This window comes from Dioscorea cayenensis, chromosome 1 (assembly GCF_009730915.1).
Source record: "Dioscorea cayenensis subsp. rotundata cultivar TDr96_F1 chromosome 1, TDr96_F1_v2_PseudoChromosome.rev07_lg8_w22 25.fasta, whole genome shotgun sequence".
NCBI lineage: Eukaryota > Viridiplantae > Streptophyta > Magnoliopsida > Dioscoreales > Dioscoreaceae > Dioscorea > Dioscorea cayenensis.
This window is the reverse complement of record NC_052471.1, coordinates 30,081,364-30,098,790: the sequence shown is the minus strand read 5'-3', so window position 1 is coordinate 30,098,790 and position 17,427 is coordinate 30,081,364. Positions and strand designations below refer to the sequence as shown.

Genomic DNA, 17,427 nt, shown 5'->3' with positions numbered 1-17,427 from the left:
ACACTGATAACAAATTGTTTAGGCAGTACACATGATATAGATGTTAGGCATTCCTCTGACCAGTAAGCCAGAGATTGCCGCAAGGCAAGCATTGAGGCGGTAAGAAGTATCGTTAATGAAGTCCAGCCAAACCTTAGCATCAATATGGGATCGCTTCTTATTCCGTTCAACACCTTCAAGAATATAACTTTCATCCTGCGATCCCTCAGGGCGGTCCACAGTGCAAGACCAGAAGCAGCAGAAGGAGGGCAGGTCTTGGTCTCAGTCTCAGTCTCAGTCTCAGTCTCAGTCTCAATTTCCATCCCCTGCTGCTGTTGCATTTTCACTGAAGTGACACCGTGCCGACTTTTGGTTGATGCTCTCATTTCAGTCATCCACTTGAACATCACATCAGCGAGAGTCCAACTCACATGCTGACGGAAGTAGGCTGCATCTTTAGAAGCCATTGACCGAACTAAAGAAGCAGGATCCTGTTCAATATAACTGACAATGAAATTCAAGCTTTTTCCATTGCATGTGCATATTTCAATGGAAGGCTCTAATCACGAATCTTCAATTTGCATATTCCTAATACCAATTTTCTCTACCAGGGGTATTAACAATATGACCTACAGTAGCATTTTTTCCTAGTATCTTCATCTTCCCGCAACATCTGCAACTGCATTATGACTTGCACAAATTTCTAGAGGATTCTGCTATCAGAGAGTCAACAGACATGAATCGTTGCCGGACTTTGTTCATTTAAGGTATGCTACATGGTGTACTTTAGGCCATGTAGAAGTCACAATCCGGGTAGGCCATTAAACAAATGTTCCATAGTAACAACATCTACAGATAGGCATGCATCAAATGAAAGTTCTAACATTAAATTTTAGGATGCAACAGTTTTCAAAGACATAGGACTTGGAACTTTAACTGAATAAAATATGAAAGCATCTGCAACCAAGCAAAAGAAATGGAACATACCGCAGACATTAGAAGTCTTCTGAGAACAACCCCATCCTTGGTTGACAAGAGCTTCAATATCAGGTTTGCAACTTCGAAAGTACCTCTTTTCATATCTACGAGACTTCTCTCCGTGAAAGTGGCTGAACCCACTCTTCCCTTCCCTGTATCCAGCACATGAGAATAAGGCTCAGAATTTTCCAGCCAACATTATTACCAATGCAAAAAAGAAAGAGCATATTGCTAAACAATCCAAGTCAGTATGGAGTTTCATTAGAAGGAATGCATGTATTTCTCATTAGCAATTGCAAATCACATCCATCTAGAGATCACTTTGAGATGTGAACACAAGTTTGATTGTTAGAGGCTAGAAATATATAAAATGAACAAACTGAGAATAGTCGATCATTAATGGCCTTCCAGTCAACCATTATCCCAGAATGATACAATCTTTGTTCCAATCAAGAGAAATTTCAGGCAAGTATATTACAATTCATCTAAGTTCATTGCATCATGTTTAATAATAAAAACTTCAAGCGCAAGAACTCCGGCAATGATTCAGTTGTACAGGAAATGGTATGTATTACAACCATCAGAACTTAGGAAGGTCCCTTGTATAAATCTCTCATAGGAAAATGTTTATAGCAAAAAATAAAATTAAAAAATCCAAACAAGTATTCAATGAATCACCTTGTCAAACCTATTCTCAAGAACAACATAATCTTCTGCCACTGAAATTCCCTTTTTTTATTGAAGACAACCTAATCAATAATCATAAAAAGATAGCCTTAGCAAAGTGATGTGAGTGTATTCTGAAAAAATAAAATGACTGAAAATTGAGCAAACAAAAGCAATGCAGGAAGCAAAAATAAAGAGTTATTCTAAAATAAATTAAAGGGTGATCTAGAATAAAATTCAGGAAATATGAAATGAAAATTCTTAATTCATGTTGAATTCAGATAAACCCTTGGCAAACCACTGAAATTTTAAATAGATGTTCTCCCCAAACAAAATAATGAAAAATTCATTACGAGTAAGGATGGTGACCAAGGACACATAATCAGACTGTTGTTGATGACAGAGAATGGATAATGACAACGCAAATCAGTTGTAAAGGAAACTTCTTAATTATGTTAACCTATGCCAAATAAGATTTGAGATCACAACATGATGAGGAAAGCTCAGATATGATACTCGAGTGCCCATTTGGAAATTCAAGATTTGATGAAAACATGTAAGTTTGATAGATCCTAAATATGACATGTCAATACAGAAAGAACTGGAAATTTATAGTTCAACGAAGTTCATTATAATAGACACAATGGAGAACCTGCAAATCATTCAAAGTTCTTCCTTTCCCATTCTCTTACATATTTTCTTCATAATCATTATGCTCAAGGCTTTAAAATGTGCACTTGGTAAATGTGCCACTAGTCTAAAAGTGACTCGCAAATTTGGCAAAGAATCAAACCATGTGCCACTGGTCTAAAACTGATTTGTACAAATTTGTATACCTAGTCGTCTCTGATTACATGAGCTTCCAATCATTCATCTTGAAATCAATGGTTGCCCTAACCAGGTTAGTGGTCAATGGCACCGGATAGCATAACTCTATCTGGTCTCACAATTCTAATCGCCAAGCAATTGATTTAACAAGCTAAATCACCAGGTTCATTTTTTTTTTATGGGTACAAGGTGGAAAAGATGACAATAATGCAAAGAAAAAACAAGCAGAGATCCAACTTAATTTTGTCATTAAAGTAAAAAAGATGAATACCGAATATAAAATTCTCCTTGAATTGGCTGAGTTATCATGAAGAAGTTTCCGAATAACATAGGGATATGCGGCTTGAAATGTCTTAAAATTGTGATCTGCTGCCAACGCCAACCCTGGCAAGGATCCCCACCAAACAGACATACACATATGACTTTGTACAAATCCAACAAAAGAGCATAAAACATGTTTCTCATTGAAAAGAACCTGACATCAATCGTAAAGCAAACAATAGAAACAACTCAGACAGAGCTAACCTTCCAAGGAAGCCAAAGAGCGCAAGACAAGTGTATAATATGGTGGCATACGGAAGTGGTACTTCAGCGCTACAGACCATATTTTACCAAGAACCTACAAAACACCAAATTTCAGTAGTTAGGCCTGAGCATAAAGAGCCAAGGAAAAAGATCGAATGCATATTAAATGAGGACATAAGTCATAAGTTACAATGACTCGGCTGTAACAGGCAAATAAGGAAAAGATTATAACACAAAATTAGTGTATAACTTAATATTGGTTATAGCCAACAATTGGATTAGGCTATGCCATAAAAATAGCACCGCATGGAGCACAACACTCAGGCTACCAATTAAACATCTTAACCATATTCTTCCTCCATATGTGGCGTGCTCAGAACTTAATTCACTCAAGTTGTAAGCATGTTTCGTAGGATGTACTATAAGCTGTCATCCCAACTCAAGTAAGCTGGCCATATATTGAGCTACATCCCACATGTATAAATGTTGCAATATTCCTTTCCCATTCAAAAAATACCTAGAATAATCTATTTCGACCACAAATGGTTTATGCCAGTAAGAAGAAAATGCAAACTGTTATTAATTGTTTTATACCATTATTCCTTCATACATGAGGGATCTGTAGACCATTAAATGTTTTGGATGTAATAGTTCCACTGTACCTTATTTCTTTCATTTAGAAGGTTAACACAATATTATTCTTCCTTTAACAAAAGAGAGAGGTCATGGAATATAAAAACATGCAGCCTGGGGAAAGAGAATAGTGAAGACCGAAACTAGACCAATCAATATTAAAGGCAACCAAATCTGTATTAAAGATGAGAATATTTGCTGGTTGAAAGAGCTCCCAAACAGACCTTACTGAACTTGATGTCAGGGATGCCATCTTTAAATGCTACCTCACCTAGCGCCTCTTCCAAATCCTGAAATATTTTTTGAACAAGAAATCACGATATTGATATAGCTCTTTATTTTATTAAGAAAATAAAGGAGTCACCAGTTAGTTTTTCAGTGGCCCAATGCAGAGTAAGTTTCTCATCCTGAAGTTAGAACATCTTTTTCCAAAGTTAGTGCACAAAATTACCAGTTGGTTGCTACAAAGTAACTTAGTCACAAGGGTATAAAGGGTGATGCTATAGTACAATCGGGTGAGCAGAAACTTTTGATCTACACATGTTTTGGTCATGTGAAATGCATGCTCACTGTTGGATGCTGAGAGTGTTAATAACATCAAATTCCATGATGTATTGAATGCCCTTGTCTGCTACTACCCTTTAGTGATACCCATCTGGCAGTTTAAAAAATGGGTTGACAGAAAAAAGACGTTCTACTCCATACCAACATACTATGCATATGCCCATGCCTATACATCTGAAAAGTACCCGTTCAGAGTGTAAAGTTTGTTCTCTTTCAGGTAAAAAGAATTTAAACACTTCATCCACCTTACGGCAACCATGAAGCAGAAACATACCACCAACAGTGTCGTCTGTGAAGTTGTGTAAATAAATTTTGAAGTGCAAGAATAGAGACTGCAGGTTGTCAAAATAATACCATGGTCACTCTACGGAAATTAACTCCTGGCCGTACAACATCCATTTCCACCAAATCATAAACAAGTGCACCCCAGTCACCATTTACTATATGCACTATGGAAGCAAGCATCGCAAGCTGATGTTTCTTCTCCATCCGGCAAAGCAAACCGAAATCAAGAAACCTAAAAGGGCAAGCATAAATAAATAATATAGTCTTTATAAGTAAAGATAAAGCAAAACACACTTGCAATATTTATTAATTACAATACTATACCTATGTTATTCCTAAATAATTCATCAGATGACTAACTGATTGAAAGGGAACTGACAGCAGGTTTATCAATCGAATATCTACGAGGGCATTTTAATTTTCAACTGACTGATCGAAAGTCCATTACACCTCCCTCCAGACTTAGAAAGTGGCAATTGAATAAGTGGTGAATGAACTTGGACTAACCCAATGCATCCATTAGAAGTATATCGCAAGTTCCCAGGATGGGGATCAGCATGTAGTAGACCTGTTTCAAGGAGTTGAACAAGTGACGCTTCCACTCCTTTATTTACCTTCAGTAAATAGAGAAACATAAAGCACCTTGTCATTTCTACAGACAAAAATAAACCATAGTTCATCTTTAAGAAAGGCCAAAAGAGACAACATATCAGGCAAACTAGTCTTAAGTTTAACAAAAAAATGGACTTTGCTTATTCTACTATTTTAACTAACATGTTCTTTAAGTTTGTGACCTGGTTATTTATGGTTAGTAAATCATCTTAATCAGGTATTAAAATACAAATTCTCAAGAAAAAACACCAATGGCATATAGTAGGCAGACTCTTGTTTAGCCTAAATACTTATGAGATGGAAATGCAGTTATATATTATGAAAAAATGTTAATTACTTATACCAAATCAAGAAGGCGAGCTTTTGCCTCAGTTGCCTGCCCCTTCGACTGAACAATTTTTCCTTGAGCAGACCCACTGGATAGCAAAAGTAATTCAGTTGGATTTTCACCTATCATCCACTCCATGGTCAAGACCCTCGTCTTGGTTAAATTTCCAAAAATTTTAGGCACTGATATAAAAGAGTATTGAGAATGCGCTTCCTGTAGAACATCGAAATAAGGATTATGAGTAGAAACAAATAGTTACAAAAGAATCAGAAATAGTATCAACAAAAATAAAACAACACTAAATCGACACAAGAGCACCAGGAATTTAGAGGCATTTGCAGCTTCTAATGTATAATCCAGTTCACCAACAAAACCTTTGCCAAGCTCATCCGCATAGAGACAAATGTCACTCTTCCTTTTTGCAACTTTCCTTAAAACAGCAAGCTGCAAGAGGGGAATAAGGCGTTCATATCAAATGCATAGGACAAAACTGTAAACCAGATTTTAACATTCCAAGGGAACCTCTGACCAGATGGTTCTTAAAATCCTGAATCTGCAAACTTAACTATTTCAACTGTGAAGCTTTTACTTGTATGAGCAACACATAAAGTAGGTATTTTGCAACAAACAGTTCATTTGGCCAAATTGTTGGCATAAATTACCAGGGTATAACTGCAAAAGTGATCAACAGTAAAATCAAGTGTAATCTTCAGGTAAACTTGAAAGCACCATCTGTAGTGGTCACCAAGTAGAAAATATTTAACAAGTCAAAAGACTCTTATCTGAGAAATGTGAGGAAGACTACATATTAAAAATTGAAAAACATTAGTCATTTGAAATGGGGAACCTTATGGGTTAAAGACCCCTGAAGGATGTAAAGAAAAACTGTAGATAACACAAAAGGATATTGGTAATGCTCATATCTAGTCACAATGATCCAATATGTGTGGAACATAATTGAAAGGGGGATCCATAAACAAGGGAAAAAAAATCAGCATAAAAAATTTAGTCTCTTCAATAATTGATTAACTTAAGCTTTCTGGGATAAATTGAAAAATATAAATAAACAATGAATCAAACAGCTGTGCTTATTAGAGAGTAAATACTAAAATACCAGGCGATGGTTCAATTTTGATTGCGCAATTTCAAGAATTAGTCAAATCAGCAGACGGTTTGCAATAACAAAGAAATTTACATTCATAGTTGCAAGTTATTGACGCCATCAGTGGAGGGTTGTCATTAGAAAGCCAACACAAAGACACATGAAAATACAAACCCCAAGACGAAGAATATAGACATCTCGTAGAACCACAGGAAGCAAGTCTGGACGCTGGACTTTCACAGCTACAATAGAGCCATCAACTGTACGGCCTTGATAAACCTAGGGAACAAGTATAAAAAGCCACTGACTGATGCTGATATAGTATCCAATTTTAATAAGATTATGAAAAATGAGATTAAATTCATAAAAACAGACAACTTGCAAAATATGTATCGTGATGTGATGCGTTAAATGGGTATGGGTGAAGTGGTAGAACATCTAAATTTCCCTTCAATGAAAAGGGTGCCCATTTCTTTAATTTCAATGCTTCTGATCATTAATAAGCTGAAAGGATTATCAATCATTGAATATCTTTCTGTATCTGGTCAAATTATTATTAGTGCATATACAGTTTGAAGATGATTTTTGTAAATGGCATCTAACTAACTTACCACATGCTAATACAAAGCATTCCACTCGAAATAAGATTTTGTGAACATTCAAGAAATGTCAAGCAAAGAATTCTTCAAGAATTTTGCTGGACACATGACAAATATTTATTTCCATACAAATAATTTGTAGTAATAATCTCTAACAAGACATTTTTCCTTTCACACATCATACACCGAGCAGATAGGGGCAATAAACTTGCAAAGTTACCATTACCTGGCCAAATGAAGCAGCAGCCACAGGCTCCTCAGAAATGTAGCTAAATATATTACCTATAGGGCAACCCATTTCTTCTTCAATAATCTTCATTGCAACTTCCCTTGGAAAAGGAGGCACTTTATCATGTAGTTCAGATAGCGCCTATGACAAAGGTAGATGGAATAAAAATTTATAACCAAAGCCAAAGCCTAGTTCATAACCTAAGTTATATAGACACACCTGCTGTTATGTCAAGATATCTGCTAACAAAAATTACCTTCACTCAATCAACTGCCTACTAAGAAAAGAAGAATCAAACATATTTTGGTCCCGGATCTTGCACTATCATACATTCAGAAGAATAAACAAGCACAAAGCTTTTTATATGTCTTGTTCCTCACTCCTACGCTATTGGTAGAATGTGTCTAATAAATATTTTCCTTCTCTTCACTGTTTGCAAACTACTATCCAGGCTCTGCCGAAACTCAAATTTCAGCTATAAGAAAGAATACATATTCTTATTTTATTAAAAAGATTTCAGCTACTTATGTGATATGCTAATGAAAATAAAAAGAAAACCGTTACATCAGGATCAATGACGTTGCCGTAATAATGATGCATATGAGCAACACTAATAGTGTACTTTCAAGTAGAAGGCATGACATAGTAGAACGATTGACATAATACACAGAATGAATAAAGAGATGCAAACGATAATCATGCTAGGTTCAAGTCAGACCTTGGAAATCTCAGGACCAATAATGTCAGGTCTTGTAGAAATAGACTGCCCAACTGCATATGTACAAGTATAGTCACTAGCAATTCTTGCAGAATGATGACTGAAGAGTGGAACTGTAAAGATTTAGTAACATATACGAGAAGAAAGTTGGACCTTTGATAAAAGTTGGACCGAGATTGAGAATTGTTTCTTTTAAAAGCAGTCCAATGTAGTGGTTTGAGTTATCAAGGCTTCCATTCTTTTCAATGCTGTTCTTGTAGAATTTGGAACTTCGCAAGGAGTACAATTTTATGGCAGCAAGAACAACCGAAGAAAAGATCTACAGAGGCATGACACTATAAAAATATAATCTTAAAAAGGAGACAACCTGATGGCATATGATATAGAGGGCCAATTAACTTGTTCGAGGGTGGAACAGTGGAAGGATTTCAAATACCTCGAGAATTCGGAAAGTTATGACATGAGGGCGGCAACTGAAGTAGTCCGCGACTTGATGGGGATCATACTGCTCGGGTAGAGGCATGGACCAAATTTTAGACACATAATGCAAATAATCAGCATACACCCTCAGAGCTCCAAGGTCAGCCATCAACAAATCCATACCGGATAATCCTGGCAGGACACAGGACAGGAGGCAAATAAAGCAATCAAAATTATGCCAGACAAATAGGCTGATTTAATTTCTCTCTCAACGATACAAGGAGAGGGAAAAGAAAGAGAGAGAAAAACCGGGAGTGTATGAGAGCTTAGGCCAGGAGGATGGAGGACGCATTGTACGGAGAGTGAGGGGATCTTCGAGGTTACGCAACCAGAAGAGGTCCCCGAGTGACTTGGAGAGTCGATCACGAAGTGGGGCAAAGGGCGCCGCGGCCGATTTAAGGCGCTCGCTAATGAATTTCCGATCACGGCGGAGCACGTCTGCAAAGGGACTCCAGCGCTCCTCCTTGTTGGTGGCAGAGAGCGGGGGCCGACATGATGCCACGGCCAACGATGCCATACCCGGCGATGAATTCCAGCGCCCAACGCGGCCTATCCAAAGCGATGCTTTCCAGTTGCAATTTTCTTCTTCTTATTAATACTGCTTGGTAAATAAAATTAAATTACATTACATTACATTCAAGCCATTTAACATAATTGGAGACATGTTATGTTACTTTTTCCAGTCAAGTGAGTGGTAATGTCCATGTGTTGCTGTGCAGTCGCGCGCGCACATGATTGACTACGTGGCGTGCGACTTGGGATTGAATCATGGCATCAACCCAAAGATTTATTAGACTCGCACCATGCATTGAGAATTTGAGATAGATTATTGTTGACTGTGCAAGATGACCCACCTTTCCACCAATCAGCAACCAGTAGGGGCAGAGCCCCAAATCTTAACCTCACATCCACAATGAGGAGATGGTTTCCACGTCGATAGTGCTATAGATTCTTCAGGTCCAGATGGCCCAATGATATAGCCGCTGAGCAGATACCAACCAATAGGAATCGACATGCAGATTTCATCTCATCAAAACTGGCTTGCAGCCATCTTTTAACGGGGCATCCACCCATCTGCCTTCTTCTACGGCTCTACCACCACAGCACAGAGACACAATCTCCCAAACACACTAGAAGATCAGACCGGACTCTGTAAGGGTGGTATCAAATGGCTTCCAGTTCACTGAGGAGCTGCTGTGCGGTGTTTCCGACCCTCCTCTCGTCTTCAAAATCCCAGTTCGCCACCTCAGTCGCCCTCCCAGCTGGTGCCGGCGCAAATGCTACGTCCCGCTTCTCCATGTCAGCTGAGTGGTTTCCAGGGCAGCCTCGCCCACCACACCTTGATGGCTCCGCCCCTGCGTAAGTAATTAAAAAGGTTTATTTAACTCACCAGAACGAATTACTTCAACCAGAACTATAACGCAGCATATATATATTTCTCTTAATATATTAATTAATTTGTTGTTGCATATATGTTTCTTCTCAGTGACTTTGGTTTCGACCCCCTGGGTCTTGGGGAAGTACCTGAAAACCTGGAAAGGTTCAAAGAGTCGGAGGTGTACCACTGCCGCTGGGCTATGCTTGCTGTTGTGAGTTACTACTTTCCACTGCCCAGCCTAGTTTTAGTGATCTCTATATATTCTCTAGTCTGGTCTGGTCTACTGCTAACTTAACATGTATATATAATAACATATCTATCTATATGATTATGTTTGTTTAGCCCGGGATCTTGTTGCCGGAAGCGCTGGGCCTTGGCAACTGGGTGAAAGCTCAAGAGTGGGCAGCAATACCTGGAGGCCAGGCCACCTACTTGGGGAACCCTGTTCCCTGGGGCACTCTGCCAACCATCCTCGTCATTGAATTCCTTGCAATTTCCTTCGTTGAGCACCAGCGCAGCATGGAGAAGGATACTGAGAAGAAGAAGTACCCAGGAGGAGCCTTCGACCCCTTGGGTTACTCTAAGGACCCGGCCAAGTTCCATGAGTACAAGATTAAGGAGATCAAAAATGGTATCACCTTCTTCTCTGTTTGTTTCTTTTGTATAAGCTACATGCATGCTTCATCAGTCATGTCTCATCTCTTCTGTGGCTCTGTGCTCTCAGGTCGCCTGGCAATGCTGGCCTTTGTCGGCTTCTGCGTCCAGCAATCAGCTTACCCGGGAACAGGACCGCTGGAGAATCTAGCTGCACACTTGGCTGATCCATGGCACAACAACATCGGCAACATCATCATCCCCAGAGATATTTCACTGTAAACTACCCTTGTAATCCACAGCAGACCTTGTTTCTTGTATCTTGTGTATCTGTATAACTAGAGTGATCCATCCATTTGCTTAAATTTGCATCTCCATTTCATGTCACATTCACAAATAAATACATCACGAAGAAACCTGCATGACTGCATGAAGATGTGGAATTAAATGACCAGGTTTTTTTTAGTGAGTGTTGATACCGTAAATCTCCCGTATGAACCAGGCACGATTACTTTTCATACAACTGAATTCAGTGTTTTTTCAAAAGCGTCTATTCAAGACAAATGAAGAAATCCCATACTCGTTGTCATTTTTTAGTATAATCTTACTTGGCCCTTCTGCTGAAAAGGAGGGCGAAAAATTTAAAAAGTTTAGAAATTTGGTAGAAGTAATAATGATAACAAATAGCGATAATAAAATCACCAGTTATAGGTGTGGAGTCAAACTCACAATCCAAACTTTTTATCCTTTGGTTGCGGATTGGATCTCTAGTTTGTCCGCGAACCCTGACACATGGCTTGTCCAAATTTGTAAAAAATATATATATATATATATATAATGGCTCAACTTGCAGGGTGTTTGTACTTTGGATCGGGATTAATGGATTAATGGATGAGAGCTCATCCATTAATCCCGGATTAAGAGGCAAACCTTATTGGGGAATATTGGCCTTTTGATCTAGACATCTAGATTATTGGTATTTAAGAGTTATTGATCACCAGAATGCCAATCTGATGGATTTGGAGATTAGCTTAATCCTTTTTCTTGAGGAACAAGATTGCATTTTTTACCCCCTGTGAAAAACAGAGTGCCAACCTAACATTAATTTATATAATTGCAGGTCTCTGCGTAGATTGATAAACTCATTTTTAAACAATAAAAGACAAAGTATCATGTTTGTTATGTTTCTGGGATAACACTAACCTTACAAAAGAAGAATAAGAATTCACTTTCCAATCGTTTGTCCAATGTTTTTATCCATTCTTGAATATATATACATTTATGTTAGATTAAAAAATTTACTCAATGTCCATTTTAAATTTATTTAATAAATTATTGCAGAGGGTAAATTTTTCGTTAAAATAACTCTGCTTTTTATCCAACCACGCCTTTTTTTTTAGTTTCCCTTGTAATTAATCCTCCCACAAACACTAAAAAAGTTAAGGTAAGATCCATTCACATGTTGTCCACCTTCAAAATTTTGTGTCCCAGTCCCTCGTTGTCGCTGCTCGTTGGTGCTGCAGGGACACTATTCCATGAACGGCAAAGTAAGAGTGGTTGTAATAAACCAGTGATGTAATCAATCAACTGAATGACAATTTCACTTTTAGAACAATCATGCATCCATCAATTAAGCATCTAGTGAGTCAAAACTCATCATCAACATAACATCAAGAGTTAATTCTTCAACAAATCAAATCCAGAGTCAATTCTCCAACAAACTAACAGTAATTGAGTTCAAATCTCCAAACATACCAACAATGAAGAAATTATGCCCACATGACTATAGATACACTGAAAATAAGCTAAAATATAGTAAGATAGTGGGCATAACTTCCCTCCCATCGGATCACCGGAGAAGATCCCCAAGAACCAAGTTAGGCCCAAGAACCTTCTATTTTCTTCTCTGCTACTCTGCTCCCTCGTCTTTTCAGCTTTTATCCTCCTCATAGACTAGAGAATAACTAACTCCTCCCCTGGCTAATCACCATCCTTGCTTTTGCCATGTTGTCAGGTGTAGATAAAATCCTCCCATCTTACGCTCCTCCACCTTTCCCGTTTGCACATTTGTCCAGCTATTAAGATTCTTCCACGTACGTGCTGAGTCAGCAACTTTAAGTTGAGCTTCTTTTCACGCCTGCTCCTCCTCACGTGTGCTTCTTTTAAATCCTTTGGCATCCTACATATTACTGACTTACCAGTTATTACATTACCCCCTCCATTCAAATTAACCTTGTCCTCAAGGTTAAACAATGGATACTATTGCTGCATTTGTTCCACATCTTCCTAAGAATTGTCAGCTACCAACATGCCTTTCCCATTCAATGAGAACTTGGTCAATCAGTTGATTGTTTTGGATAATTGTCCTTCTCTATATAACTGCCATTGGCTGTAATTCTAGAAACTCTTCAGTAGTAATCAAAGGAAGTGGAATAGAATTTGCCTATGCGTCTGGATCTCCTTTACATTTTCTTTAATTGGGATACATGAAACACTGGATGTATGCGTACCTTCACAGGTAATGCCAATTGATATGCCACAGCACCAATTTTTTTAACAACTTGAAAAGGCCCAAATAGCACATGCTTAGTTTATGATTCATGCCAAAAGCTACTCAGTATTGCCTATAAGGTTGCAATTTAAGAAAAACCCACTGACCTCCTGTAAAAGAAATTCCAGTTCTATTTTTGTCAGCAAACTTCTTCGGGTGCACTTGAGCTTTGATTATATTCTATTTTAATTACTTCAGAACTCTATCTCTTTGTTGTACAAATGTAGCAATATCTGGAGGATTATATATGTTCATTGGAGTAATTTGTGATCAATGTTCGAGAGTCTCGACCATAAACCACTTGGAATGGAGTCATACCAACATTGCAATAAAAAGTAGTATTATACCAGAACTGGGCCCCAGGAAGTAAATCCCACCATTGCTTTGGATTTTCTAGAAACAAAACACCTCAGATACATCTCCAAACTCTTATTTAAGGCTTTTGTTTGACCATTCGTCTGTGGATGATAAGATGAAGACATTGCCAATGTCGTACCCATGATTGAAAAAGAGATTTCCAGAAATTACTGAGAAAGAATCTATCTCTATCTGACACAATAGATTTAGGAACTCCATATAATTTAATGATGTTGTGTATAAATGTTGTAGCAATTGTTGCACTAGAAAAATCCCCTTTGAGTGGAATAAAATGTCCATACTTTGAAAGTCTGTCAATAACAACCAGAATTACTATAATTTTTTTGGAATTTGGAAGCCTGACAATGAACATCCATGGCAATTTCCTCCCAAATTTTCTGTGGAATTGGAAGAGGTTGCAACAATCCTCCAGGGTGAGTATTTGGAGTCTTTGCCTGTTGACATATTAGACAAGCTCTTACATAATTAGAGACATCTTTGTGCAATCCATGCCAATAAAATTGAGATGATATTCTGAATTATGTTCTAAGTGCCCCTGCATGACCTCCAATTTTTTAAGTATGAAATTCCCGTAACAATTGCTTTCTAATCATAGAATCATTTGGGACTACTATCCTGTCATTATACCATAACAACTGGTTCTCCAATGTGAACTTTGCATCATAAGTAGTGCTTTGTTGTATTGTTGTCACTATGTTGGAACAAAAAGGATCCTACAGCCATAGTTGTTGTATTTCAAACACCAATTAACAATGTAAAGAAGTGAAAGCCAACATATAACTTTTTAATAGTGCATCAACTGCTATTTTTTCCACTCCTGGCTTATACTCAATAGAAAAATCATACCCTAATATTTTTGGAAGCCACCTCTGCTACTCTGGTGTATGTATAACCTACTAACACAAGTGCTTTAATGCTTCCTAATCTATCTTTATAATAAATTTTTTGCCCAACCAAGTAATGTTTGAATTTACTCACTGCTTCAATGACAACAAATAACTCTCTTACAAAGGCTGATTGTTTCCGCATGGCTGGAGTTAATTTATTTGAAAAATATGCAATAAGATGTTTTTCCTGGTTTAATACAACCCCAATTCCCAATCCTGAAGCATCTGTTTCCAAATGAAAGGCTTTGAAAAAACATGCATCTTAAGTACTGATGCGGAAGTAATACTGCTTTTCAGACTCTAAAATGCATCATGTGCTGCCCCATTCTTCTGAAAACCATCTTTCTTAAGCAATTCTGTGAGTGGATGAGCTATGGTAGCATAATTGCAAATGAATCTTCTATAGTACCCCACTCAAACCCAGAAATCCTCTCAATTGTTTAATATTAGTTGTCGTTGGCTACTTTAAGATAGCTTCTATTTTAGACTCCTCCATCCTCACCCCTTCAACTAACACTGTATGTCCTAAATATTCAATTTTCATCAAGCCAAACTCACATTTTGTATATTTGGCATAGATTTGATTTTCCTGCAATATGAATATTACAATTGCCAAGTGTTCCATGTGGCTTTCCCAATCTCCACTATAAACCAATATACCATCAAAAGATATCAAGACAAATCTCCTCATAGCAAACTAAAATATGTTATTCATTAAAGACTAAAAATTTGCTAGGGTATTTGAAAGCCCTAAATGACATTACTAACCACTGGAAATGCCCATGATGGGTTTTGAATGATGTCATGTGTTTGTCTTTAGTATGTATTAATACTTGATGGTAGCCAAACCTCATATCTAATTTGGAAAAATATTTGGCACCATTCAGCTCATCCAATAATTCATCAACTATTGGTATGGGATATGCATCCTTCACTGTAATGGCATTCAAGGCCCTATAATCAGTGCAAAACCTCCATGTGCCATTTTTCTTTTTTACAAGTATAATAAGAGAGGAGAAGGGGTTGTTGCTAGGCTCAATTAGTCCTTCTCTTAACATTTGCTCCGCCATTGATTCAATTTTTGTCTTCAGGCTATGAGGATACCTAGAAAGCCTTACCTTAACAGGTTGTGCATTTGCTTGCAATGGAATTTTATGATCACGCAATCTTGATGAAGGTAAGCCTTTTGGTATATCAAACACCCTGTGATACTTTGGTAATAATTGTTTTAATGCAAAAGACATTTCATCTAAAAATGTCATTACTGATTATGTCTTAACTGCTAACCCCCCAGAATTATTTCTTTGTTCTTCATCTACATCTAATGATTCAATTATCATTTGATAACATTCAGCAATTGACCTGAATGAACTAAGCCTATATGTAATTGATGAACAGAAATAATTTGAGGACCATTTTCCCTTTCTCCAAATAGTGCTGCGAATTTTCCATCCTAGAAAAAATTTGAAGATAATGTTTTCTAACTGGTAATGTGATTCCCCAAGGTTGCCAGTCAAGCTGCTCCAATAATCAACTCAGCACTAGAAAATTGCAGCAGATACACAGGTAAACTAAGTGAGCACTCATGAATTTGACATTCAATTTATCCACATTTTCCTCCACCTATAAGGAATTTCCATCTCCTACCCACACCTTGAATGGGGTAGTTGGTTGTATGTCCAGCTGTAAAAATGTGGCAAACTTGGGTTGTATAAAGTTATTACCACTTCCTCCATCTAACAACACCTTGATTGGATAGCCCTTGATATTCCTTGTAAATCTCAGGGTGCCTGAAACTGCATAACTATTCATAGCATTTAGACACAATTTTGGATTACTGTCTTCTTTTGTAGCATTAGGTTCAGTCTCCAATTCCACTATAAATTCAGGGAATTCTTTTTCTGTAGAATCAGGATGTTCATCTTCCCACTACAAGAGCAACAATCTTTTATTCTGACATCTATGTGATGAAGTAAATTTTTAATCACAATTGAAGCACAATCCTTTGGTTTTCCTTAACTGCATTTCATTAAAACTGATTCTCCTTGCTGGTTGTGTAGAATTATAAGGAACTTGAGTAATAGCTTGTGTATCCTACAAGGGATTTGGCCCACGAAGAGCTTTAATCACTGGATTTGCCATTTTAACAAGATTAATGTTAGGAGAGTAAACCATTTTCTTGACTCCAACTTTGTTAACAGTCACATATTTATCTTCAAAAATTCTGGCCAACTTTGGGTGCCTTAGATAATGATTTAGGCACCCACAGAATAATCTCTCTATGAATTTCCTTCTTCAAGCCACTAATGAAACAAGATAACATTTTACCTGGAGCTATTCCATGATCCATCCACTCGATTGGCTAACTCAATGAATTTACTGTAGTAATTGTCAACTGGATCCTCTAGAGTAAGCTTAAATAAAGCATACTCAGGATTGTCTAATATTGAAGGACCATATCTATCTTCCACTGCTTCCACCAATGCTGCCCAAGTTGTCACCCTCCCTTCCTTTTTCCAACATGTAAAACCAAGGAACCACATGCCCATCAAAATGAATTGAAGCTATTTCCAATCTGTTTGCATTAGTAACACCATAATATTTGAAAATCTCTTAGCTTGAAAGATCCATTGCAATACATTCTCCCCTTCAAATTTGGAAAAATCCACCTTAACAGATCTGGTACAAAATGGTTGTGATTTCCTTTGTTTTTCCAACTCCCTAATCTCCAATTGCCCAACAAAATTAATTTCATCAATGCCAACTACCTTTGAGCTTTGTTGATTTTCCATCATAGATGTTTTTAATTATTAACTACTTCAACATCTTCATTCTTTCATCATTCTGATCTATGGCCGCCATAATTCTGTTTTCCTTTTGGATTCTTTGTTCCATCACAATCATCATAGTATCTACCTTGGAGGCTAACTCCTTCATTTTAGTATTTTCAGTCATCTTGAGTTCAAATCTCCAAACATACAAACAATAAGGAAATTATGCCCACAGGGTTATAGATCTACTGAAAAAAAGCTAAAATATAGTAGAGGAAATAAAAAAAAAAAAACCATGTGGTTTTGCATTTTCACAATTCAAGGCATGTGTTTTTTTTTGGC

The 17,427-nt window shown here is 37.4% G+C and overlaps 2 protein-coding genes across 2 annotated transcripts; one reads left to right on the top strand and one right to left on the bottom strand.

The window, feature by feature from the left end:
- Positions 1-294: 294 nt before the first annotated feature.
- Positions 295-9,107, bottom strand: LOC120259112 (uncharacterized protein slr1919). The gene is made up of 16 exons (XM_039266650.1): positions 8,776-9,107; positions 8,483-8,658; positions 8,200-8,365; positions 8,047-8,099; positions 7,326-7,469; positions 6,675-6,779; positions 5,717-5,842; positions 5,414-5,611; positions 4,966-5,072; positions 4,528-4,690; positions 3,834-3,899; positions 2,977-3,070; positions 2,723-2,835; positions 1,636-1,706; positions 967-1,109; positions 295-470 (listed from the first exon to the last, which is right to left on the bottom strand). Exons 1-16 carry the CDS (start codon positions 9,041-9,043, stop codon positions 436-438), a joined length of 2,028 nt encoding a protein of 675 aa, XP_039122584.1. The 5' UTR covers positions 9,044-9,107; the 3' UTR covers positions 295-435.
- A 489-nt stretch (positions 9,108-9,596) lies between these two features.
- Positions 9,597-10,963, top strand: LOC120261603 (chlorophyll a-b binding protein 6, chloroplastic). The gene is made up of 4 exons (XM_039269589.1): positions 9,597-9,885; positions 10,013-10,115; positions 10,247-10,535; positions 10,629-10,963. The coding sequence occupies exons 1-4, from the start codon at positions 9,695-9,697 to the stop codon at positions 10,778-10,780; spliced, it is 735 nt and encodes a 244-aa protein (XP_039125523.1). The 5' UTR covers positions 9,597-9,694; the 3' UTR covers positions 10,781-10,963.
- Positions 10,964-17,427: the final 6,464 nt, after the last annotated feature.

What these genes read in the sequence shown, in the direction of transcription:
- LOC120259112 (XM_039266650.1), bottom strand. Translation starts at nt 9,043, where the DNA reads ATGGCATCGTTGGCCGTGGCATCATGTCGGCCCCCGCTCTCTGCCACC. An exon ending in CTGACATCAAGTTCAGTAAG is followed by an intron (nt 3,071 to 3,833) that starts GTCTGTTTGGGA and finishes GGTGTTTTGTAG; the next exon opens with GTTCTTGGTAAAATATGGTC. An exon ending in TTGAGAATAGGTTTGACAAG is followed by an intron (nt 1,110 to 1,635) that starts GTGATTCATTGA and finishes TGCTGGATACAG; the next exon opens with GGAAGGGAAGAGTGGGTTCA.
- LOC120261603 (XM_039269589.1), top strand. Translation starts at nt 9,695, where the DNA reads ATGGCTTCCAGTTCACTGAGGAGCTGCTGTGCGGTGTTTCCGACCCTC. An exon ending in CTTGATGGCTCCGCCCCTGC is followed by an intron (nt 9,886 to 10,012) that starts GTAAGTAATTAA and finishes GTTTCTTCTCAG; the next exon opens with TGACTTTGGTTTCGACCCCC. An exon ending in GCTGGGCTATGCTTGCTGTT is followed by an intron (nt 10,116 to 10,246) that starts GTGAGTTACTAC and finishes ATGTTTGTTTAG; the next exon opens with CCCGGGATCTTGTTGCCGGA.